Here is a 25981-nt window from a genome sequence, read left to right on the forward strand (position 1 = left end):
AAAACAAGGGTTAAATGGAGACATGGTTACAAATAAACATTAGTAATAAAGTTGGCTTTAGTGAAATAAGATTTTTTCTGTCGTCTCAAGGGGGACACAGGGAACTAGTGGGGATTTAACAAAGCCGCCCCGGAACAGCAGGGTGGGTTGCGAGAATTTTGACACATCATTGCACTACAGAGTGCAACACCATACGGCCAAAGGAGGCCTCGGCTGAGGAAAACGTGTCGAGACTATAGTATTTTGTAAAAGTATGGACCGTAGACCAGGTAGCTGCTCTGCAGATCTGATCCAAGGAGGCTGCATTGCGCCATGCCCAGGAAGCTCCCACTGATCTCGTAGAGTGAGCTTGGATCGTCTCAGTTAGTGTTCTTCCCTTGGAAATGTATGCTTGTCTAATGGTTTCCTTCAGCCATCGTGCAATTGACGTTTTGTAAGCTGGTATACCCCGCCGGGACCCGGAGGGTATAACGAAAAGTCTGTAGGACTTGGACCGTTCAAGGTACCATCAAAGCCCTTTCACCACATCTAGATTGTGGAGTCTTCGTCCCTCATCGTTCTTGGGTTCCGGACAGAGTGAAGGAAACACAATTTCTTGGTTGATATGGAAAGATGAAACAACCTTTTTTTTTTTTTTAAAGTTTTTATTTTTGCATTTTAGGTTAACACAAAACAGCGATTTAGAGAGAAGAAAGCAGGAAAAGAAAGAAAGAAGAAAAAGTGGAGCAGGGAGAGGAGAAGGATGTTCATACAATTATACATCACATGTCAAAGTTGGTTATGTTAAATGACAATAGTAGTATTGTTCTCGTCATGACATGATACCCAAGTGCCCCAAACTGCATCAAACTTCTGCGGGCAACCTCTGGCAAGATATGTCAGTTTTTGGTTAGACAATGAGTTATTTATAAGATTTCGCCAGAAGGTTAACGATGGTGGGCCAGTAGCTTTCCAGTTTAGGAGAATGGCTTTCTTTGCGTAATAAAGAAGTTGAAGATAACACAGTCTAATGTGGTTATTGATGTCCATGTCTTCTTCAACTCCGAGAAGGCATATCAGGGGCGATAGTATTCTTGGTAAATCAAGGACATCAGATATATAGTGTACAACATTTCTCCAAAATGACTGGATTAGTGGGCAATGCCAAAACACATGCATGTAGGAACCAATTTCTTGTTCACACTTAATACAAACATCAGACGTCTGGGGGAATATTTTCGAGAGTCTATATGGGGTAAGGTACACCCGATTGAGGAATTTTATTTGAATATACCTGTCATTTAAGGATATTGTTAAGTCAGGTATTTGTTTCAGAGCCTCCTCCCATAAATCCTCAGTCAGGTTTGGAATATCTCTTTTCCATTTCGCAAAAGTTTTTGCCAGGGGGTCTTGGGAGGTCTGCCCTAGGATAGTATATAGGCGGGATAGGGGTTTGGTGAGGTCTTCTCTCCTGAGGTAAATTTCTAGAGTAGTCTCTAGAGTAGTTATCGGCCTGTTCGGGAATTGTGCTCGGAAGGCATGAGATAGCTGGAGGTATCTGAAGAACATGGATTGGGGTAAATGGTAAGTATCTTTGAGGGCCTGGAATTGTTTTATCTCTCCTTCCCATACAATATCACACAACATTTTGATGCCCCGCGAGGCCCATACATTAATGTCAGGGAGAGAGGAAAAATGGGGCAGAGACTTGTTACCCCATAAGGGTTCCCATTTGGACCACACCAAAGCCCGCCCTTGTGCTAGTTTAAGAGCCTTTTGAAAGGCTGCGATCACAGTTAACATTGTAGTAGTACAGGCTTGGAGTGTTGGAGGTCCCCGGTATGGGAGGTTGGCCAAGGCTTCTAGTGATCCCATTATATTTGCCTCTAGAATAATGGAGGTATTGTCAAGGTGGGGGGATAACCACCAGTGTGCGTATGTCAATTGACTAGCTAGAAAATACATTCTTAGGTTAGGTAGGGCCAAACCCCCACGTGTAACTGGGGCTTGTAGAATCCTGAAATTGAGACGGGGGTGTTCCCCAGCCCAAAGGAATCTTCTAATTATTCTGTCGATGTAATTATACCAGTGGGATCACGGGGTTATCGGAGAGTTGTGCAGGGCGTATAGAAACTTGGGGAGAAATACCATTTTAAAGAGATTTACTCTACCAGGTAAGGTGTGAAACAACCTTTGGTAGGAATGCTTTGGCTGTGCGTAGGACTGCTTTGTCTCGATGAAAGACTAGGAATGAAGGGTCGCAGGATAATGCAATAATTTCCGAGACTCGTCTGGCTGAGGATATTGCCACCAGGAATACTACCTTGCGGGTTAGCCATTCCTCAGATATTGTACCTAAGGGCTCAAAGGGAGGATGTAGTAAGGCTTCTAAAATGATATTTAGATCCCATCCTGCAGTTGGAGAACGAAACGGAGGAGTAATGTGCGGTACTCCCTGTAGAAACGTCCGGATAAGTTCCTCCAAGGCTAGACGTGATTGAAGAAGGACTGACAGAGCCGACACCTGAACCTTTAGGGAGCTAAGCTTCAGGCCCAGCTGTAGGCCTCTTTGTAGGAAGGATAGTAATCTTGGAATGTTACAGTCCATGATAGAGGATTCATGCTCTAAGTTTGCGTGTGTTTCTCTGCACCAATTCCAGTAGGTGCGCCAAACTCTACGGTACGCCTTTGATGAGGTAGACTTGAGTGACCTTAGCATGGTGGCGATGACATCCTCCGCTATTCCCTGTAGCGGGAATAGCGGAGGGCCATCCTGTAAAAAAAAAAAAATAAGTGTCACGGATTGTGGTGAACTATGGGACCCTGACGGAGCAGATCGTCTCTGGCCGTTAACCGAATGGGCTGGGCTATGGACATCTCTTGAAGGTCCGAGAACCACGTCCTTCTGGGCCAATGGGGGGCTATCACGATTGCCGTGCGAAGTGATTGCCTGATCTTCTTTAAAACCCGAGGGAGCATTGGAAGAGGTGGAAAGACATAGGCTAGATCGAACTGCCAACGCGGAGTCATTGCATCCACTCCTGCTGCTAGAGGATCCCGTGAACGGAAGAAGAATGTTGCAACTTTGCAATTGGTTCTGGACGCCATGAGGTCGATCTGGGGTTGGCCCCAATGACTGGTTATTTCCGTAAATGTTTCCGGGTGGAGTTCCCATTCCCCTAGGTCTAGGAAGTTTCAACTGAGGAAGTCTGCTCTTGTGTTGGACACTCCCGGAATGTGAATGGCGGACATTCTTACGGAGTTGTACTCCGCCCAGGTCAGAATCAGTTGGGCCTCTGCTAGTGCCAGTTTGCTTTGGGTTCCCCCTTGCCGGTTGATGTAAGCGACTGTGGTGGAATTGTTGCTTTGTACTCAAACTGCCCTTGTTCGGAGAAGGTGAGACCAGTGGGCGAGGGATAGTCTTACTGCCCAGAGCTCGAGAATGTTTATATGTAGTTTGGCCTCCCTGGGGGACCATAGACCTTATCCTGATGAAGGGAGGTTTATCCCCCCGAAACGTTTATCACGAGGTGATATAATAAAGAGGGGTGTCCCCCCAACTGCTGATAATAGCGTGTGTGCGGATACGTTTCTTGTTTGCTGTTGCTAAGGGACCTGGCCGGGGTCAACGGAGAAACCAGCACCACCAACGCAGTGAGAGGAAAGGCGAGTGTGCGGTAGGAACATTTATTACAGGACCATAGACCTGGACAGGTTGTTCCACGTTGCACCCCAACCCTGTAGACTTGCGTCCGTCGACATTACTGTCCAATCCGGAGCCTCCAAGGATTGACCTAAGGCAACGTTGTTCGGGTTGAGCCACCAGAGGAGTGAGTCCCTTGTTGCAGGTAGAAGCAACAGAATCTGTGATAATGGGGCACCCTTCCAGCCAGTTAGGATGTTGGATTGAAGAGGCCGTAGATGAATCTGGGCAAATGGCACCGCTTCGATGGAGGATACCATTAGTCCCAGCACTCTCATTGCCACGTGGATGATAGGTCTTTGGGTGTGAAGTAGGTCGATCTGAGCTATTATTTTCTCCTGTTTGTCTACAGGTAAAGTCACCCTCTGTGTGATTGTATTGAACTGAAGGCCGAGGAGTCATCTGGTGACTGGGAAGAAGGTTGGATTTGTTCCAATTGATTGTCCAGCCGAAGTCTTGCAGGATAGCAATCGTCCTGCGAAGGTCCTTCTCGCTCTTCTCCTTCGTCCTGGCCTTCAGTAGAAGGTCGTCCAGGTACGGTGTTAATGAAATCCCATGAAGTTTTATTGTTGCTGCAGCCACCAGGTCTCCATTTTGAATCGTACTAATCGGATGAATTTGTTTAGGAATTTGAGATCCAGTACTGGTCTGAATGAACCGTCTCTCTTTGGCACTAAGAACAGGTTGGAGTAGAAACCGGAGAATGTCTCTGATGAGAGTACTGGAACTCCATTTTGCTCCATCTTGTGGATGCCGTCTAAAAATGCTTGTACCTTTGCCGGAACGGAAGGAATTCTGGACATGAGAAACTTTCTGGGAGGTTGAGAAATCTAGATGGTAGCCTTTGGTGAGAATTCCGTTGACCCAGGCATCTGAAGAATGACAGATCCAAACCTCCCGGGAACTGCAGCAGCCTGCCCCCTATGGGCTGCTGCCGTCCCGGAGGGGGTGCCCAGTCACCCTGAAGTGGGCTTGTCAGAAGAGCTCTTGTTGTGGAATTTGTTAGTCTTCCATGAAGGGCGCCCTTTTTCGGATGGTTTTGAACGAAAATTAGAGCGTTGTGGTGGGCTGTATCAGCGTGTGGATCGGCCGGACTGACCCCGAAAAAAAAGATCTGCCCCGTCTGGATGAAGAAGATGGCCTGTTCTTTGGCTGGGGAAGGAAGGTACTCTTTCCCCCTGTGGCCGGGGAGATATTTTTTTCCAGTTCTTCCCCAAAGAGGCATTGTCCTTTAAATGGAAGAGATGTTAATGACTTTTTGGAACTAGTGTCTGCTGTACAATTCTTTAGCAATAAGATTCGGTGGGCTGATACTGACAGGGCTGATGTACTTGCAGTAATTTGTGCAGTGTCTAGTGTGGCGTCGCATATGTAGGCAGCTGCCTCAGCTATTGATTGAGTTGTAGACAGAAGATCCATTCTGGATACTCCGCTCTGAATGTCCGTGATCAGGGATTCGGACCACGCCTGTGTGGCCCTGGATACCCAGGCTGAGTCTAGCACTGGGTGTAGGGTAGAGCCGGCGGAGGAGTAGACCGCTCTTAGGAACCCCTCCATGCGTCTGTCGGATGGGTCCTTGAAGGCTGCGGCATCTGTGACCGGGAGAGTTGTGGACTTGGACAACCGAGACACGGGTGCGTCTACTGTAGGGGGCATCGACCATTTGTCTACTAGGTCCTTGGAGAAAGGGTAGGACTTCGAAAATTTTCTGGTGGCCTGAAACTTTGGTTCTAGCAAATTCCACTCCTCTTGTATTATGCCAAGTAGTTGGTCATGAGAAGGAAAACACTCCGCGGACTTGTGTGGTCTCTTGAACAAACTCGTTGACTGTGATTGTTGTTCAGTAGTGGGGGTGATTTTTAACACCTTCATCACTCCTTTGATGATATGTTCAACATCATGTGGAATATCATGACCCTTGGTCTCATCCTCAGTCTCCTCTTCCGCCCCTGAGGATACATCGGAAGGGGGAAGCTCGCCCTCAGATTGTGAGGAATTTTCGTCTGCGGATGAAATATCAGGAGAAAGGGTGCTATGGTGTGCTTTGGCCGAATCAGGTCTTTTGCGATTGCCGCTAGACTTGGAGCCAAGTTTTGCAAGGGCTCTGCCCAAGTTGTCAATGGAGGGTAGACTCTGAAGGGAGGTTAAAGACCGAGACATCTGAACGGCCCAGTGAGGAGCTGGAGGTTCCACAGAGGGGCCAGCCACGGTATCATGCTGATCCACATCCCAATCAGAGGTTGCAGGTGGGGGTGTTGTAGGATTAAGGGAACCTCCTGGGCAGGAACTGTGCCTTGCCCCTTGGAGCAGGTTCTGCAGAGGGGCTCCCCCTGACCCCCAGGAATTTTGGCGTGCCAGTTGTTACACGCAAAATACGTAATTTGGGCTGAAACCACCTTTGTTCTCCCCCCATCCTGGGAAACAGTCCCACTGACTTACCTTTTGCCATTATCTGGAGGTAACTGCTGATAAGATTGGGAACTGTAGAGCGTGCACAGTTAGGAGCTTGTTGTAGTTGGGTGACTCTAAACTCCTTTTCTATGTAGAGGAGAAGAGATAATCTGAGGGAGATGTGGTAGTCAGCACTGAAGAGCCTGCAGTACAGAGCGCATTCCAGCAGAAGGCGCAAGAAAAACAAAATGGTGTCTGGAACACACTCGCAAAGTTCTCGTGGCTCTAACCTCCCTCCCTGCCACGCCACAGGTATAGTGAGGGCTGAGGGAGGAAGGACACATTATGGCGGCCTCCTCTCTCCTCCCTGTGAAGCGCAGTATGCGCAGGAGCTATAGCTCTGTCAGGGAGAGAGCTTGTAATGGCCGACTGTTCCCATCTGCAGGGACGCAATGAGGATACAGGTAGTCCTGCACCTGATAACACCCCATAGACTATAAATAAATAAATCTTCCAGAGAGAAGAGAATAAATCCTCCTAGGAAGCAGGACACGTAAAAACTGATATGATTAGATTTGGTGTGGGGTTAAGCCAGTCCCCTGGCACGCCCCTTTATTAATCTAAGTGTCCTGCCTCCTAGAGGGTGGCGTTTAACCCCCACTAGTTCCCCCTTGAGACGACAGAGAAATTAATATCAGTTTACTTCTTTACCATTCAAACCAGTATTCATATTGCCACAATTGTCTGGTCCTAGCATACTTATTAAACTAAATGCAACACATTTTCCAATGTACCTGTACACTAACTAACTATAAAAGCTCTGAAAATTGTGGCAACACTCCTTTCCTCCACTCCCAGTTCTTGGATTCTAGCAGTGTCTACTACTATAGATCTTTTCAATAAATGTAGAGCCACCCACCTACTATTTGAAAAGTGACAAAGGCTGATCAAATGCTTAAATTACAAAAAAAAATCCTTCCCTGGTTATCTGCAGAGGCTGTGTGTGGGGGCAACAAGAAAAGCTAAACTTTACATGGATTCACACAGTGAAGCTGAATAATAGTGTGAGATAGAGGCAATAAGAAAAGTGCCAGTAGGAACCACTCGTTAAGGCAAAGGCTGTGTGATCTGTTACAGTATTATGCTATTGCCATTTTTCTTTCTTTATACATGTCGGAGTATTAGGAGGACAGATACAGGGGAGCTGCTGGGATATGGAGTGACTCTGCTACTACTGACTACTCCCTATGTTACTAATTTTGAAGCTGTGATTAATACTGTTTGAAACTTGGAGGGTTGTGGAACATGGTGGTTTTTATCTTTTATTTTTTTTTTTATAAAAGAAGAAAAGTAAATATAAGAAATTGCTACAGCAATGTGCATTTAGGAAGAAGAGATTGTTTACATTTATTGCTGGGAGAGCTAATAATAGTCATAACTAGTAAATGGAAAAGTGTCAGAAAGTGCAATATAGTGCTGGATTTAAGAGAGTCTGAAGGGTGCATACTGACAAGAGCCAAGGCCAGTCTTTAGGGTCATAGCTGCAATTGAAATATTTATAAATGTAAGCTTTTTTTTTTTTATGTTTTGTAAATATAGTGTTGCTACATCAGAATTCTGCACTGAAATCAGTTTTTCAAAAGAGCAAACTGATATTTTTTAATTTTGAAATCTGGTATTGGGTTAGACATGTCCGTTTCCCAGGTGCCCTCAGTCATGTTACTTGTGCTCTGATAAACTTCAGTCATTCTTCTGCAAGTTGGAGCGATATCACCCCCTCCCTTTTCACCCCACCAGTGGAACAATGGTGACATAACAAGAGAACCCTTCCCTGCCAAAAGATTTCAGCTCCCTAGTACATATGAGAATAGCACTCAATAGTACAAATCCAAGTCCAACTGTGACTCCTTCAGTTACATTGAATTGGAGAAACAACAGCTTATCTGAAAGCAGTTCCATAGTGCAGCACTGGCTCTTTCTGAAAGCATAGGATCAGGCAAAATGACCTGAGATGGCTGCCTACACACCAATACAATATAACAACTTTAACTATAAATAACAACTGGATACAAGTGTTCCTTTTTATTCTCCTCAATTAGATTAATCTGACTGCCATTGCACTTGCCCTTATCAAAAAAACTTCTCAAACAATTACTTCCCCTCTGATATTGGGAGACACTACAATTCCACAGAATCAATTATTATTAACATGTATTTGTATATATTTGGTAAACAATACAAAAAGTGAAGAATCAAGAGTCCCTAGAAGAGAAATACAAGTAGAGAAATTCAATAGAACAGGTTGCAGGTTTCATCAAATTTTTCAACTTCATCTATTTTGTAAGCTCCGAAAGAAAGTTTTATCCCCAAACAATTGTTCTGTTTGACAGAACAATTATATTTTTGTTGTCCTGGCTCTAACAAACTCTGAATTCAGTGAAATTACTTCACTAGCTCAGACCTTGCAAATTCCAGTAATTGCCTATGGGTGGATAAAAAGCTGTTTTGTGGAAGACTATCACACTACCCAACAAAGTGCCATATAAATAACCCTCACAATTAAATTATCATAATTACAGTGATTACGATTACAATGACTAAAACCACTCAGACGTTTACTATTTCAGAACTGTATACAAAGAGCATTTATTTTATATATGTATATCTATTCATAAAATTAGGCGGATCGTTTACCTTCAACCTCCTTCAATTGCAAATAAAGACTCCTGAGCTCCTCATCATCCTCTGGAGTCCACTTTATCCGCTTGCGGTTCCCTTCACTGTAATCAACAAAATAGAAGAGCAAACGGTTCTCAGAATTCAGAAGGTTCCATCCAGCCTTTAGGCACAGTCAGTAAGCACTGCCTCACCTCTCTTCTTCTCCAAGTTTTCTATAGCCCTCTGTCATTTCTCTGATCACATTGGTGTTTTTCCAGAAAAGAAGCTCCACATAGGCTTTGTTATTTGTTGCCGCCAGGGAAAAGAACTTATTCAAGATGTATTTAGAAAAGACCACCAACTCCTAGGATAACAGAATAAATGCATCATATTAATGCTGCCCTAACAAATTAGTGTTCAAATGTAAAGCTGGCCAAGATTATTCAGATTTTATCAGATATAATTATCTTTTTCAGTCAATTTCAGCAGCCATCCTGTGATGCAAGTGAATTATAGTCGATATGTCTAACCAAAAATGTCACCTGCCAACGTACCTTGCTGTCATGAGCATGGTGTATCAGCAATAAAGAAAGTGGAGTCCTCTTCGCTTCCTGTCACAACTAAATGTAAGGGCTGGGGCTGCCCAAAAGAACGGAGTTAAAATGGAAAATTCTCCATGGAAATAACTCCAGTCATGCTTTATCCATCAGTCGGATACAACTGGCAGCCAGTGTATTGCCACTTACAGTGATACGAAAAAGTTTGGGAACCCCTCTAAATTCTTTGTTGTTTTGTTTATCATTGGCTGAGCTTTCAAAGTAGCAACTTCCTTTTAATATATAACATGCCTTATGGAAACAGTAGTATTTCAGCAGTAACAAAGTTTATTGGATTAACAGAAAATATGCATCATAACAAAACAAGACAGGTGCATACATTTTGGCACCCCAAAAAAGATATTACATCAATACTTAGTTGAGCCTCCTTTTGCAAATGTTACAGACGACTCCTATAGACTTTTAGGAGTGTCTGGATGAAGGTATTTTTGACCATTTGTCCATACAAAATCTCTCCAGTTCAGTTACATTTGATGGCTGCAGAGCATGGACAGCCTGCTTCAAATCATCCCATAGATTTTCAATGATATTCAAGTCGGGGGACTGTGACGGCCATTCCAGAATATTGTACTTCTCCCTCTGCATAAATGCCTTTGTAGATTTCGAAGTGTGTTTGGGGTCATTGTCTTGTTGGAATATCCAACCCCTGCGTAACTTCAGCTTTGTGACTGATGCTTGAACATTATCCTGAAGAATTTGTTGATATTGGGTTGAATTTATCCAACCCTCGACTTTAACAAGGGCCCCAGTCCCTGAACTAGCCACACAGCCCCACAGCATGATGGAACCTCCACCAAATTTAGGTAGGTAGCAGGTGTTTTTCTTGGAATGCAGTGTTGTTCTTCTGTCATGCAAAGCTCTTTTTGTTATGACCAAATAACTAAATTTTTGTCTCATCAGTCCAAAGCACTTTGTTCCAAAGAGACTGTGGCTGGTCTAAATGAGCTTTTGCATACAACAAGCGACTCTGTTTGTGGCGTGAGTGCAGAAAGGGCTTCTTTCTCATCACCCTGCCATTTTTTGTGCAAATTGCCTTCCCCTAAACCATGATACTGAACAATCTTTGTTTTCAGATCTTTTGAGAGTTGCTTTGAGGATCCCATGCTGTCACTCTTCAGAGAAGAGTCAAACAGAAGTACAACTTGCAATTGGTCACCTTAAATACCTTTTCTCATGATTGGACTCACCTGCCTATGAAGTTCAAGGCTTAACAAGCTAATCCAACCAATTTGGTGTTGCAAATAATCAGTATTGAGCAGTTACATGCATTCAGATTAGCAAAATTAAAACGGTACCCAAATTTTTGCACAGACAGTTTTTCACATTTGATTTAATTTCATACAAATGAATACTGCTTCACTAAAAATCTTTGTTCAGAAAACACCCCAGTACTCAATTGGTTTTCATTATTTATAGTTTAATTATTTGCCTTCTTCTTCTGACTCTTCTGTCCAGCTATCAAATGGGGGTCACTGCCCCCATATATATAAAAAAAAAAAAAAAAGAATGCTCAATAAGGTTACAAATTTATTGTTACTGCTACCTTTGATTACTCATCTTTCTATTCAGGCCCTATTTAGATTCCAGTCTATAATTCAAATTAATGCATTGTTGCTAGGGTCATTTGGATCCCAGCAACGAGATTGCTGAAATAGCAAACTGAAGAGTTGCTGAATAAAAAACTAAATAATGCAAAAAAAACAAAAAAAAACAACCATTTGCAAACGGCCTCTGAGTATTATGATCCCCATCCTACTAAAACATTAACGCAAAGGTGAACAACCCCTTTAAAGTTTGTACAAGCATGTGACTTCCTTACCTTGTAGGCACTTGCTGCTGGATCAACCAGAATCTTGTTGAAGGTGCAAAACACTGAAAGCTGAAAGAGAAGCGCCTCCATTTTGAGGTCATATGCAATACGGTGCAACATCTTCGCTACACAGTGATTGGTGTGAGCACTGTTCTGTTGGTAATTCTTCAGCAGCAGGACATATGTTTTCACCACATTGGAGTTTGCAAACCTGCAACATTATTTAATCACAACAGACCAACATAGTCAGATTGATCAAGCAATTGTGATCACTAAATTGTGCAGAATATCAGAATACATACAGATATTTTGAAAAAGAAAAAACAAACAAGAATCTAATAAATTTGACAATATTGTTCCTTATAAGAAGTGTTAATTGATATCCATCTATCCTTTTTCCATACTAGTTCACAGAATCTCTGGAAAGTAGGGATGCATCGAATCCAGGATTCGGTTTGGGATTCGGCCTTTTTCAGCAGGATTTGGAATGTTTTCCTTCCACCCCTAATTTGCATATGCGAATTAGGATTCAGATTTGGCCAAATCTTTTGAGAAGGATTTGGGGGTTCGGCCGAATCCAAAATAGTGGATTTGGTGCATTCCTACTGGAAAGTAGAGGGATTTCAAGAATCTATCATGTCACAATAGAACAAAGTAAGGAAAAGGCTGTGAAAATTGTGATGCTCTGATAGAAAGAGCCCCAGGCAGATGTTTTTGTTACAGACGTGGAGTGCTGGCCGTGAGTAAGATTTAAGAAAATGTAGTCACTGGAGGGTTCCCAACAAATTGCCACCCTCCAGTGAATTGGACTTTCCTTTAAACAAATTCGATTCATTAATTTTACAACTATGGTGTGTATTTTTTCATCTTCCCTTTATCCAAGAATACATTTCGTTTAAAGGGCATGTAAAAGGCCAAAAAATAAAATCCCATTTTTACTTTCTTCAATGAAAAAGAAACCTATCTCCAATATACTTGGGGTAAAGCTTACAATCGCCTGTGTTTTGTGTACTATGCCTTTGAGAATACCAGTACATTTTACCGTTTCATATAATCCAGGACGTTAAACTCCTTCTCAGATACTTGAACCGAGGTAAGCTCTTCCTCCTCAATCTCCTCTTCCTCTTCTTCCTCTCCCAGATCTTCAATTTCAGCCTGTGTTGATCCTAAATGAGAATAATTTAAAGTATAAACAAAGGGTAAAGCACAGTATTTTTATAAAAAATTAGTTGGATTTCAGAAATGTAGTATGTTTGTCAAATATAGCCCAATGCTGGGCAACAGAAGGCTAATAGGTTTAGATATAGTCCTCACAATGATTTTGTGTGCCCCCTAGGTTCTCCAATAAGAAATGCAGCTCCTCTTCACTTCCTGCTATTCATTTGATCTGCCTGGACATTTTATTTTTTTTTTTAAATTTGTTTTTATTGAAGTCTCATCACAGATTTACATGTGCATTTATGTATTGATGTCATAATTGTAACATGTTGAACACCCATTAAACAATAATAGCATTTTGAGAAAAGCCCATCTTGTTTGCGTGTTCTAAGATAATATAAACATAATATTACAGGTTTGGTAGCGGTGGTCACATTTATAAATTCACCACTATTTCTGTCTAGGTGATTATGGGAGACCTCCTTTCTTTACCACTCCAAATAAGTATAACCGGTAAAATAACAACATAAAATAAAAACATTTAGGTTACATAAGCCCGTTACTCGCCCTTATAAAAGGGACATTAATGAGTCTTTCAGTATCTGTGTGTCCATGAGTCCTGGGAGGCACCAATACATCTATCTTATTTAGGTTGTTATTGCTAGAATGAGAGGGTTAGTATCTCGGAGACTTTCCAGGTCATACCAAGTGGTTTTGTAGAATGTGGAAACTGTCAAGTTTTCTTATGTCAGGGGGGAGACTTAAGATGTAGGTGGTCCATATGTCAAAAAATTTATTAGTATTGGATAGTTTGTTTAGGGATGCTTCCCACAGTCCATGTGGAACAGGAAATGTAGTTTGTTTTTCACTAGATTCATTGAGGGTGGAGTGGGTGACAGCCATTCCTGTAGTATAGCTTTCCTATTAGCTGCGGCTAACCGTTCCGCTAGGGCTTTTTTGGTTATTTGTTGGGTAGTCTTAATTTTACTAAATAGAGCCCATTCGATGTTCGGCTGGATTTTTTGTTTGGTCAGCGAATGCCAATAACCATACGCCTCCATCCAAAAGTGTTTGATTAATGGGCACAGCCACATGTTATGTTATGAATTAGGGAGGCATCAGCTGCTGAACATCTCAAACACGATGGACTGGCCAACAGTCCCATTTTGAACTTTCTTAGCGGGGTCAGATAAGATCTGCCTGTACATTTAAAAAAAAGTCGGCATTTCTGATGATTATCTGAAAACAACAAGTTGTTTGAAGGTGAACAACCCCTTAAAAAAATCTTCATTGTAATAAGCATCTAACTAAAACCTCAGGATCTTGGATAATGTTACAATAATAATAAGCACATGCACAAAATCAGATCTTAAATGGAAAGTAGCAAAGCTTAGATCTAAGATATGACAAATGTAATGACAGGCAAGCTATGCAGGCCACATTGTTTAACAAGTAATAGGTATCGCCAGTCTGTTCAGCAAATCCAGGAATGACATACAACACAAAGCAGTCCTGAAACAGCAAAAACCATGGGGACTCATGGGATCATGGCTTGATCCCACTGTACGTGAGACACCAATACATTTTCTCACAGAGAATACTAGAACTGTGCAAGTAGGTTAAAAAACTCAAAGCAAAATTAATCTTGATATCATATTACTGCACTAATGGCACACTTACTGGGAAGATCTGCAAAGAGAATTTGTTTCAGAAGTTCAGTCTCTTCTTCAGGTTCTATTTCTGCAGCACCAAAAACATCCCCCTCTGGCCAGACCTCTCTAAAAAAACAAATTAACAAGCTCAGAAATAAAGCAGAATTTGGTTAAAAAAAAAAAAAAAGTACTGAATGCAAGTAGTATCAGTACATAAAGAAACAGTGAGAACTTACCTAGCAGAACGCAGCAGAACAAGGGCCTCTGATGCATGGCCAGAGAAAAGTCCATCTTGGATTCGAACTAAGGCTTCTGCCCTCTGCTCTTCTACTGGTATCTCAGAGGCAGCATCAAAAGGCACAACACTATCGGGTAGATTTGCTGAATCCTGCATGGATTTAAAGAGACACTAGTTATGAATAGTTACAATAGGAAAAAGCCTGCAGTAACAGTTTAATGCACTGCTGAACGGCATAAGATCATATCATACCAATGTGCAGGTCCTGAGCTGCTCTGAAACATTTGTCCATATTGCCTCCAGCTCCTCTATGCTCTTCGGTTGAGCCGCTTTAGTACCACTTACAGAGGATTTCTTCTTCTTTCGTTTCACACGTCGGTTCTTTTCAATAAAATTACAGCAAACAATGTCAAAATTGTATTAAATTACTTGGCATGCACTCAAGTTTTAAGTTGCTTCCTCTGTATAGCAAATTATGTAAATATCTATACAACAAAGCTGGTCTCACACTGGCGTAAACATACTTTTGAAAAACAGACCCCGTAGCTATAATGATCCTGAACCATCAGTAATATTCTGGAAGCCAGTTACAAGTTAAGATTACCATTACTAAGCTTAAATGTTTCAAATCAGCATTAAATTCAGAGCACACACTTTTCTAAAGTTTTAAAGCCTTATAGTTGCTATAGATATTGTTTTTCGCTACCACCTCTGTTCCTTACCACTTATATTTTGCCATGTCACTATAATACTATTAGGCTATTAATTAAATTGACATGTAAAACAAACCAGTAAATAGATTTCACAGCAATTTGTTGACAAAAAGGATAGACATGGCAGCCCTACACACAAGTATGATATCATGAGATGCAACTCAAGAACTGTGAAGGAGACTCCTTTCAGTTTCCAGAAGTATGAGTAGGTAGAGTCTCCTTTGATGATAAAAGGTGCCATCGCGAACACATTATGAATTAAATGAAGTATTTTTGAGTAGCTAGCCTTATCTTGAACGGAACTTTTAAAAAGTGTATGTGTTAAGTCAACAATGCACCAGTTTTAAAATAAACCCAAAGACAAGTTTAATGGAGATTTGTGTGAACAAATATATTCTCGATTAAGCTCTATTTAAGGACAATTATGAGAAATCATGAGACTAGTAGTATTGTTCTGATGGCATTCCCTCACCAAATAAACCCTGTCACAACAAAATAAATAGGAATTCTGTCCATGGGGACAAAGTTGTGCTGTTTTGAAGGGACTGTGTGTGTGTGTATATATATACACACACACACACACACACACACACACACATAAGTACAAAGAATGGACAGATTTACTGCAGTTTGAAATCCTGATTCTCCCTCACCTGCACCACCACAGTTTGTTTCCCTTTGCAAAATTTTTCCAGCATTTTAAGAAACAAATGTGTTGTCTCCACCAAATCCTTCAAAAAGGAACGTGGCTGCTTAGTCTCGTCAAATTTTCTGAATAGGGCTAGAAAGAGCTCCCGGTACTCCATTAAATAGAAAATGTTATCTGTGGGAATAAACAGGAGGAAGCAATACAAAGAAAAAGTTCAATGTAAATTTCAAATCTCGAAAAAACAGAAAAGCAACCGAATAACTAGAATCCTTTAAGGACATCATCTGTGCTGCACAAAGTGCTGCATGGGATAAGTCTACTAAACACTAAGGGGGTTATTTATAAAAGGCTGAATTTTAGAGCTTTGTGAGCTATTTTAGACCTCGAATGAACTAACAACGCAAATAGTTTCTTATTAAAGAAAAAACTCACATGTAAAAAACGAATCAGTGTCGGGGTGAAAAACTTAAATACTCAATTTTCGGATTTGAGCTAATACCACCTTCAGGGTATAATACATCTCGAAAAATCTTTTTGGTTTAAATAACTCGAATTTTTAGATTTTTGACCGAGAAATACCCTCGAAGATTTTTAGAAATGAGCAACCTGTGGTCATAGATTACCTTATACATTTTAAGTATTATGCTTATAATTTTTATTTATTTATTTAAGTTTGTTACACAATGGAAGGCTGCACAAGGCCTGCTCAGAAAGTCAGCTCAAACTTGCCTCACCCTATGCACACTTTTTTAATGAGAAGCCATTATGTTCAGTAGCCGATTCCATGCAGCATAGGCCAACGTTAGAGGCCATAGGAATATAGCCGAGGGTCACAGAACTATGGAGAAAAGCACATCACAGCAGAAAAAATGACCCTTTAAGAAAACCTAGGAGACTAATGCCTCAATAACTCTTATTTGTAACCATTTTAGCAGCATGTATTCAACTGGATATACAAAATGCACATTTCAGTTAGAAGCTATCACGCATATAAATATAAAGTAAGAAATGCAACCTTGGCCAACAAATACTGGTATACAAAGCACATGGGTAACCTGGAAAATTTGAAGGGATATGGGGTCACTGGCTGGAACATAATACTGCAGAGCCTGAACGATTCCCACACTAAGTAAGTGTCAAAGATTAGGTAGGGGGTGCTGTGGAGACTGATAGGGAAAGGGCGAGTCCTTGAGGCAGGAGCTGTATGTGCCTAGGGAACACTTGAAGGGAAAGCAGGAACAGGTTGATGAGGGCGAAGAGTCAGTCTGGATCAGGTGCTGAACAGGACGGAGAGGGCGAAGATCAGGACTGGACTGGACTAGGCAGGAAGAAGAGGGTGACGACAGGAACAGACTGGATGGGACAGGACGGTGCGGGCGTAGATCAGATCAAACTGGGGATAGCAAGAGAGGGAGGCTGGAGCGGATAGCAAGAGAGGGAGGCTGGAGCGGATAGCAAGAGAGGGAGGCTGGAGCGGATAGCAAGAGAAGGAGGCTGGAGCGGATAGCAAGAGAAGGAGGCTGGAGCGGATAGCAAGAGAAGGAGGCTGGAGCGGATAGCAAGAGAGGGAGGCTGGAGCGGATAGCAAGAGAGGGAGGCTGGAGCGGATAGCAAGAGAGGGAGGCTGGAGCGGATAGCAAGAGAGGGAGGCTGGAGCGGATAGCAAGAGAGGGAGACTGGAGCAGGATAGCAAGAGAGGGAGACTGGAGCAGGATAGCAAAAGAGGGAGACTGGAGCAGGATAGCAAGAGAGGGAGACTGGATATCAAGATAGCAGAGGGAGACTAGGGAAGCAACAAGACAGGGTACAAGGCAGAGCAGGTCAGGAAGCAGGAACCGGCAAGGCAGGTACAAGATGAAGAGAGTGAAAGGTACAAGGTGGAATAGGAAATGATAACAGGCAAGGGTCAGATCAAGGACAATGCTGGGAAGGTACAAGAAAGGGTAAAGCAAGACAAGACAAGGACAGGCAGACAAAGGCAAGGAGGAATAAGGGAAAAGGGGCAAGAGCTAGAACTACCTAGTTAGGGGCGCTGCCGCGGTACTAGGGAGAAACAATGTAATGCTCTGGCAAGGAGTGTTCCAAGTGCTGCCCTTAAATAGGGATTAGTCAGCCCTCATTGCAACTAGGCAGCAGCTGGGTTGGGGCTGTAGAGGCTAAACAGGCTGCAGCTGGGCTGGGGCTGGAGAAGCCAATCAGGCTGCAGCTGGGCTGGGACTGCAGAGTCCAGGCAACACATAGCGAGCAACCCTACAGGCTGCTCACCTGGCCAAATGGTTAAGGTATCGAGCCAGAAACACAAATGTCCCTGGCTGGAATCCCAGCAATACCTGACAGTTAGACCTCTCGGGATTGGATTTACTAAGGCTAAATGGGCTCTTCCCCTTTCCTTGCTTTTTCTTTCCTATTCTCTTTCCACTTCTACTTGTTCTGCTATGCAATGTTTAATTGAAAATGTTAAATAAAAACTTTAAAAAGAAAAGAAACGCAATGTTGCACTATACTGTATAACACCCAAAATAAATGCCAATGGTAACTGTGTACTACAAATTATCCTAGGTGTTTAATAGAAGGATATATACTATCGAAAGTTTGTTACTAATTGATTCTCACTTTTAATGATTTTGCTGCTTTCCCGCACAGCCTCTTCCTTGGAATGGTCCATCTCATGAACATTGCTCAGGAGCTCTTGATACGCTTTCAGAGCAAGGTGCATTCTGGCAAGGAAAGAAAACAGTCATTTCATCTTTAAAAGGTTAAATACTGTATAACATATTTCCAAAATTAATCATAATACTGTAAATGTCTATAACAAAAAAATAACCGCATTTGAATATTAAAACCAAATCTTAAATAATTGCTAAATATTGAGAAACAGAAGATATGTTTTGTGTTTCAGTGTTCCTTTTATATTACAAAACAAACTAAACACGTGTTCTAATACAGGCAGTGTTTACAAGGAGCTGAGCGCATAGAGACTCTTTTAGGATCAGATGTTAAGACATGACATACAGTTTTAAGGTGGGCCTGGGAACTGGGACAACCTAGTGCTTACTAAACTAATCTTATGAATGGTAGAGCAGAGTCTGTTTTGTTCTTTTCTTAGTAGACATAGGCCCACTATTAGGTTATAGTCCCATTACAAAAAGTTGTGCCACATTTCATTCCAGATTATGTGATGTGACATCACTGGAGTGGAGGGCCTACCAAACAGAGCTGTAAACAGCATGGGCCATAGCAGGCCTTCTTTTAGGCTACACAAAGATATATCATAAATCTTGGGTAGCATAGTAAGTAGTAAAGACAATTAATGTTGGGATATTTGAAGGTGCAAACGGCAACAGCAATTCAGCATAAATGATTATATATATATATATATATATATATCAAAGAAGTCCAGACAACTTGCTTGTGCATCAAGAAAAAACTTTTATCAAGCAAGTAATGAGTACAACGTTTCGAAGCTCCCGCTTCTTTATCAAGCAATAAAGATTTAAATGACATCACATCCTTTTAAAGCCATAAGTTCAAGCCACTCCCATAGGTGGGATGTGGTTAACCATGTAATACACATAGACCAATGACAATATAATGAAACAATGTAGTATAACAGTGTCAATTAGACCATAATAATAGGAACATCCAACAAAAAGAAACATATTGATCAAAGATAACAATGTGTAAAATGTAACAAGAAGTTTTAAAGGTTATAAGGACTACACGTGATGACATATTCAATTCGCCCCAACCTCCCAAAGTAAATATATTACAGAGGTTAATAGCAATCACATGAAAGCATATAGATCATACTCTCTGTTAAGCCCCTTTGGGGACAATGTTTGCAGTGTATGTAGCCAAAATTTTTTCTCTTTTTTGGAGTTGTAGGAGTCTATTCCCCCCCCGGCGAGGGGGGGCAATAGACTCCAAAACAAGAAATCTGAGGGTAGCCGCGGAATGTCGTGCTGAGTGAAAATGGGCTGGTACTGGTAGTTTTAGTACCTCCTTTCTGATCGTGGATTTATGTTGACTGATACGGTCTCGTATGGGTTGAACAGTCTCCCCAACATATGCAAGCCCGCAGGGGCACTTAAGCATATAGACCACATATTCGGTATCACATGTAAAATGACCTCGCAATTCGAACTTCTTTCCTGTATGTGGGTGGGTAAATACATTAGTGCGTATGACACTTGAACATTGATTACACCTGCCACATGGAAACATACCATTTGTCAGTGGTGCTAAGACCCTTTGTGTATTAACCCGTTGGGTGCCCAGATCGGCTTGCACTAGCCTATCCCTGAGGTTTCGTGGCCGTTTATAGGACAACAGTGGAATATATATATATATATATATATGTGTATATATATCTGGAATTGTGGAATTGGCTAACTCCTATAATTAGTGACAAACAAGCAAACAGACTAGTGCATTTAGAGTATTTAGAGTCCAAGGCACTGTAAAGTGACGGTACTCCAAAGAGTCTCATTACTAACATTATACAGAGAACTGCATCTTACTCACCGCCGGGCCCATGATGTGGCCTCCTTCTTGTCAGTCAGCATCATCTCATAGTAGTTTGTAAGGTTCTGCTCTATGAAGTGGAAGGTCCTTATGCTCACTGTCTCAGATACAAGTTCAGGTTTGAAGTGGAACAGGCGATTAAACCCCATAAAAAAAGCCATGGACCACAAGTAGTATGTTTCATCATGCTGCTGCGCCTTCTCGCGAATAAGATTATCCTGCAAATAAATTATGGAAATCATTGTTTGCTAGCTTGATTCCCAAACGCATGTAAATTGCACAATGTAACACTCACTTACATATATATATATATATATATATATATATATATATATATATATATATATATATATATATATATATATATATATATATATATATATATATATATATATATATATACATATATATATATATACATATATATATATATACATATATACATATATACATATATACATATATACATACATATATATACATACATATATATACATACATATATATACATATATATATACATATATATATACATATATATATATACATATATATATACATATACATATACATATACAATCTGCCCTAATATAATGAGAGCATACGAGTACATTTAAATTGATATAGTTGAATCTAATTTTATCTTTCTTAAACTATTGCAATATGTAGTTAATCAGAGCCTTTTGATCTGGATATCTGTGATTCTGCACGTAGCCTTATTTATCATTATATATATTCATATGAACAGGCGTTACTGTACTTCTTACCCCTTAAGGACAAAATAAAATATCATCCATAGATTTAAGAATCAATGTTGTCGGTTGTTAGGAGTACCCTTAATTTACTCGGTAGGAACAGCCTTTTTATAACAATGATAGTTTTTAAAATGTATAATTCAGCATATGGGGGGGGGGAGACTTGGTAAAGGTGAAGTAGTAAGAAAGTAGTTAGGTCAGTTAGGAATTTATTATTTGCTGTCCTAGATATCCTTGGCACCATTGCTGAACAGCTACTACATCAGTGTAGAACTAATCTAATATTGTTATGACCTAAAAGGGCCCGGATAAAAGGGTAGACCTCCTTGGAGGGCTTGAACTGAAAAAGTACGGTTTAAAACAACAAGCTATACTATAAAACAGCAGCAAACATTTAATGTTATTATATACTCCTTCTGATTACTAGCCTTCTCCTGAACCTCATATGGATTGTAATTCGATAAGATAGATAACTCAACCTGTTTTACTGCAGACACTCTGCATTCACAGCACACAGAAGCATTAAAATGAAATAGCAACTTACTGTTAATATTTATAAAGAACAGCGCAACACCTCACTCACTTTTACAATGTACATCAGTCGATTGTAGCAATTTTCTAAAAAATCAATACAAAACTCCTTTAGAAACAATCGAACATTGAGCGCAGAGCGGCGCCGTGCCTCTGTGTCCTTGGCTTGCTGCTTTCTCTTAGGGACTCTCCGCATTTCCTTTCCAAGGTCATGAGTGTAATTCTTAAACTGTCAGGAAATGTCATATATGTCAAGTAGTTTAAAAAAAAAAAAACATGGAATCAAGCAGCTAGCAGTTTTTTTAGAAACAGATTAGACTACATATCGCAGCTGGGAAGAGCTGGAATGATGCAAGTTAAACACCACTGAGCTACAAAATGCATATTGCAGTGAAAAACGTGAAAGCAAGCAGGGCCCTCTCCCAACTGGCCCCTAATATACAGCTGTTACTATGTGCATCTGTTTTGGGGAAAATGTCTGTCTGTATATGTAAACAATTTTGTCTTGTATCCCCTTCCTCTGTGGGAGATGATGGTGCTTTATATATAAGAATAGTAATGATGCAGCCCACCTCACATCAACTGCAAATAGTCACCAATACCACATTAGTGAAACACAAGGCATCATGTAGAGTTTGTTGCAAATATAAATATCAGTACACTAAAGGGAAAATATACACCTCTATTTAATATACTCTGAACCAATTTAGATTATGTTTAAAGGTGCATGAGTACATGAGCTTGGTCAGGCTTCTTTTAAGCATGCTGGGCGAGACTATCAGATTCAGTGTATACAAGGGAGAAAAATATGTCATGAAATCTAGCTCACACTCACATTCTGAAGGCCTTTATGATAAATAACATCTTTGTCCCCAATAGATTTCAGTCCCTGAACAATGTAAGAGCCACCGAACCGAGAATGCCTGAGGAAGGACATGGAAACCGTAACACAGAAAAAATTATAATTACAGGACATTGGCACAATAAAATGAAGTACAGTGTGATCTATGGCTGCAATTGGTGCTCCTCTACAGAGCATCATCAGGTGCCAGAAAGAACCAAGCATTTCATGGAAGTGAGAGGATTTCCGCTTGTTAAAACACATTTTTGGGGTTTAATGTTTTTATTTTGGCAATTTTAGGCAACTTTTTAAAATAAAGTAATTAAACATTTTCAACACACTGTATGACTTAACAAATCCTCCTGTATTATCCTTTAATGAGGAAGCGGGTAGTCTGACTTTCCTACACAAAACTGGGAAATTGGCCAGTATATGTATATTAAAAAAATACCAGTAGAAAAAAAGATGTCTTAGAACTCACCGGTTCCCACGCTGAAGCGCTCGGTTCTTCTTTTCTGCCATTTCCCGCTGCCTCAGGATCTCCAAGTTTTTAATATCAGTGTCTCTCTCTGCGGTTGAACGTGCCTGACCAGTTGCTGCTAAATGCTCTGCGATCTTAAGGGGGAAGGGAAATACAGGTAAGTGATCTAGTATTCAGAATGCTTAGCACCTGGGGTTTTTGGCAAAAGGTTTTTTTTTTTTTATTCTGTAATTTAGATCAACATCCCTTAAATCTGCTACAAGGTATTTTAACATTAAGTAAACCCAAAATAATTGTTTTGCAAATCATTAAAAAGGTTTCTTTTAAAATGTTTGTTTACAATGGACTCTATGGGAGATCACCTTCCTAGGTTACCTGGTCTCTAAACATAAGAGATACAGTCTCCAGCACATGCATGCTCCATTGCTGCTCGGTCTCTGAGCTGGCCAAAAACTTAATTAGATCATCCATCCCGCTCATGTGGATTGCCCAAAGCACTCTGTCATGAATACTCGCATCGTCATCCACACTCTAAAAGGGAAACATAAGGGCATATGTAACCATTGACATTTAACATTTCATTCAAAACAAGGCTTTCATTTTAATGCTGGCACAATTCAATGATATTTGCTTATATTATGTTTTAAAGGACACTTAAGAGTCCAGACTCGGACGCAGAAATGAGACCCATTGCTTTAAAACAAGCAAATTAACTTCTAATCATAGAAAAGGGCCCAAGGTTTTTTGCAGTGCAAAAATGTTGATTATGAGGGAAAACCCTGATTGTTTCTATGTGAGGTTCAGAAGATAAAATAGCAACCTGTTAACTTTTTGCAGCTATGGTACTTTTAGTGTGTAAAAGGTTTGCAACCATAGAAAAAGGCCACACATTGTTTTCTTTTTAATTTAAGTCAACTTTTCTAACGGACAAAAAATGAAATCTAGCATGACACTAGATTAATATAAAGACAGTTCACCTTTAAGTTACATTTTGGTAGACATTTGGTGACTGGATTTTCTATTCTTTCAATAGGTGTTTATTCATTTTTTTTTTTATTTAAAAGGGGTTGTTCACCCTCCAATACTTTTTTTTCAGTTCAGTAATTTTCAGATTGTTCACCAGAAATAAATAATTTTCTTAATTAATTTCTATTATTTATTTGTGACAGTTTTTCTTGTATTAAAGTTTAAACTTAAAATTTTTCACCTTCTTAGGTCTTTCTAAAGCAGCTCTGGGAAGGGTGGGGGGAGGTCACCGACTCGTTTCGTTGATACATTTTTATGTTAGGCCATGCTAACAGGAGCCCAGCATTTCATTAAAGGCAGCTGTTAGAATTGATACAATAGTTGTTAATATTTCACAGAGACTGCTGAGAAATGTATCAACTAATGTTGCAAATTGTAACAGTTCAGAATTTGCACCTGGATCACTGAGCTGCCGGACTGAAAAACCAGAGATAGGAACATTCAACTTTAAGTTTAGATTTTGGGGAAAATGGTCAAAAATAAAAAAAGGGAAAGCAATTAAAAATATATTTTTCTGGTGAACAATCTGAAAACATCTGAAATATCTGTTTTTTAATTTCTTGAACGAAAGAGATGAAGTTATTTCATGTTTGGTTCGTCTGATAAAAGACTTCTGTTTATCTGTGAACGGATTATCTACAACGCAAGAAGCAAATGTGGAGTAGCTTCACTTTCCCTGTTTAGCTCAAGAAACAACAAAAAGCATGGATATTTCATGATTAAAACAATAGGCAAAAAGTGTGTCCTACTCATTGAACACAAGTTGAACCAGAGGTATACTGCCCCTAAATAACACACCAGATTAACGCATGTAAACATATTCACATTTATCTCTAACACATGCCAGCGTTTTTATTAAAAAAAAAAGTAAGAGTATATAATAAAATAATGTCCAATTTTAAAACTCACTTTCTCCTCCTCTGGGTCAGGGGGCACATGGAGAATATTACGCACTAGCAGAAGAATCCTTTCTATAAGCAAATTATGTTCCTCCTCTCGTTGCTCCCATTCCTGAGTAATTTAAATTGAAAACAGGTAAATGTCAAGAACAAACTCTGAACAAATTTTAACTTGAGATGTTCTTTTCAATCTTCCGAGACAAATAAAAAGTATTAATCATCTGTGTCAAATAAAACCTTGAACTGGGTTTTAAATATGTGCCAGTATTTACAGATATAGCAGTGAAAACTAGAACAAAGATTCTCCAACAGTTAACGAGACTCAGCGTTGTCTTTTATTTAAATAGTTAGAATATCTGTAAATGCCTATGTCTTTAATTCCTATAAACCTAATTAAAGCCTTGGTCTTAGGACAGCTAAGGTTGCTGGGGGTTGTAGTTAACAGGACCGTATGGCCAGAGATAGGATCAGGGAACATAAATCAGCTATAAAATGCAAAAGACTGGACCAACCGGTTGCTAAACATTTTGTGGAACTAGGGCATACTGTACAACAATTAAAGTTCCAGATCCTAGATGCTGTCCCAAGGATGAAAAGGGGAGGCAACAGGGTCAAAAAGTTACTATATAAAGAGGCATGGTGGAATAGAAAATTGGATAGTTTAACACCATATGGGTTAAATCAGGAATATACACAGAACACACCGGCACAACATGGGTAATTCTAGCAGGTTTAACCTTGCTCGTTTATTGCGGATGCAACGTTTCGGCGCGTGACCCCTTTCTCAATGCTTGAGAAAGGGGTCACGCCCCGAAACGTTGCATCCGCAATAAACGAGCAAGGTTAAACCTGCTAGAATTACCCATGTTGTGCCGGTGTGTTCTGTGTCTACGCTGTTTTTGAGGTTGCCCAATTCCTCTATCATCGAGCACCTGGGATTCGTTTGATTTTGGACGGCCAGGGTGTGCGAGTGTAAGTTTTTCTTTTTTAAAATCAGGAATATGACTTATCTCCTGTTTTTAGTTAATTTATATGATTTTAATGTTCTCCTTTCTTTACAGCCTGAGGATACATTTTGCTACTTTTTCTGAAACTGGACTACCAATTGACATAGTGTCAGAGAAGTGAAACAGTTGTTACTGATTAAGTGTTGGGCTATTATGTTGCAGTTTCACTAGAGGGTGCTATGACAATAGAGTATAAAAAGAAGAATCTGTACAATGTTATGCTAGCTTGAAAAAGAGCCGTGCTAAGCTCAAAACGTTGCAAATGCTGCCCTGCTGATTGTGAATAAAGGCGTTTTTAACTTTATTCTGGAGTGCTGCCCATCTTGATTTGTGATGGTTGTAGTTAACA

At 40.5% G+C, this 25981-nt stretch overlaps 2 protein-coding genes across 6 annotated transcripts in view; both read right to left on the reverse strand.

Moving 5' to 3' along the window:
* timeless.L (timeless circadian regulator L homeolog) overlaps positions 1–25981 on the reverse strand; it is a 52957-nt gene that overhangs the window by 14616 nt on the left and 12360 nt on the right. For all 5 annotated transcript variants that reach the window (XR_005965507.1, XM_041582524.1, XM_041582525.1 and 2 more), the window contains 15 exons: positions 24636–24737; positions 23076–23231; positions 22701–22834; positions 22214–22301; positions 21431–21607; positions 20093–20310; positions 18182–18285; positions 15573–15742; positions 14459–14587; positions 14205–14356; positions 13997–14094; positions 12201–12324; positions 11168–11369; positions 8944–9095; positions 8768–8853 (listed from right to left, as the gene is read on the reverse strand). Coding sequence is in view for 4 of the 5 variants with exons in the window: in XM_041582524.1 (XP_041438458.1) it covers positions 8768–8853; positions 8944–9095; positions 11168–11369; positions 12201–12324; positions 13997–14094; positions 14205–14356; positions 14459–14587; positions 15573–15742; positions 18182–18285; positions 20093–20310; positions 21431–21607; positions 22214–22301; positions 22701–22834; positions 23076–23231; positions 24636–24737 (2092 nt within the window). In the remaining variant the exon portion in view is untranslated. The remainder of the gene's footprint in view (positions 1–8767; positions 8854–8943; positions 9096–11167; positions 11370–12200; positions 12325–13996; positions 14095–14204; positions 14357–14458; positions 14588–15572; positions 15743–18181; positions 18286–20092; positions 20311–21430; positions 21608–22213; positions 22302–22700; positions 22835–23075; positions 23232–24635; positions 24738–25981) is intronic.
* Positions 5–3960, reverse strand: LOC108708574. The gene is made up of 3 exons (XM_018247422.2): positions 3686–3960; positions 2171–3461; positions 5–622 (listed from the first exon to the last, which is right to left on the reverse strand). The coding sequence occupies exons 1-3, from the start codon at positions 3958–3960 to the stop codon at positions 509–511; spliced, it is 1680 nt and encodes a 559-aa protein (XP_018102911.1). The 3' UTR covers positions 5–508.

The sequence above is a fragment of the Xenopus laevis genome, chromosome 2L, assembly GCF_017654675.1.
Source record: "Xenopus laevis strain J_2021 chromosome 2L, Xenopus_laevis_v10.1, whole genome shotgun sequence".
Lineage (NCBI taxonomy): Eukaryota > Metazoa > Chordata > Amphibia > Anura > Pipidae > Xenopus > Xenopus laevis.

Coding starts and splice junctions, on each gene's coding strand:
- LOC108708574 (XM_018247422.2), bottom strand. CDS start 3,960: ATGAGAGTGCTGGGACTAATGGTATCCTCCATCGAAGCGGTGCCATTT. Junction 3,462..3,685: donor ACGTGGAACAACCTGTCCAG/GTCTATGGTCCT, acceptor CATCAGGATAAG/GTCTATGGTCCCCCAGGGAG. Junction 623..2,170: donor CCAAAGCATTCCTACCAAAG/GTTGTTTCACAC, acceptor AAAAAAAAAAAG/GTTGTTTCATCTTTCCATAT.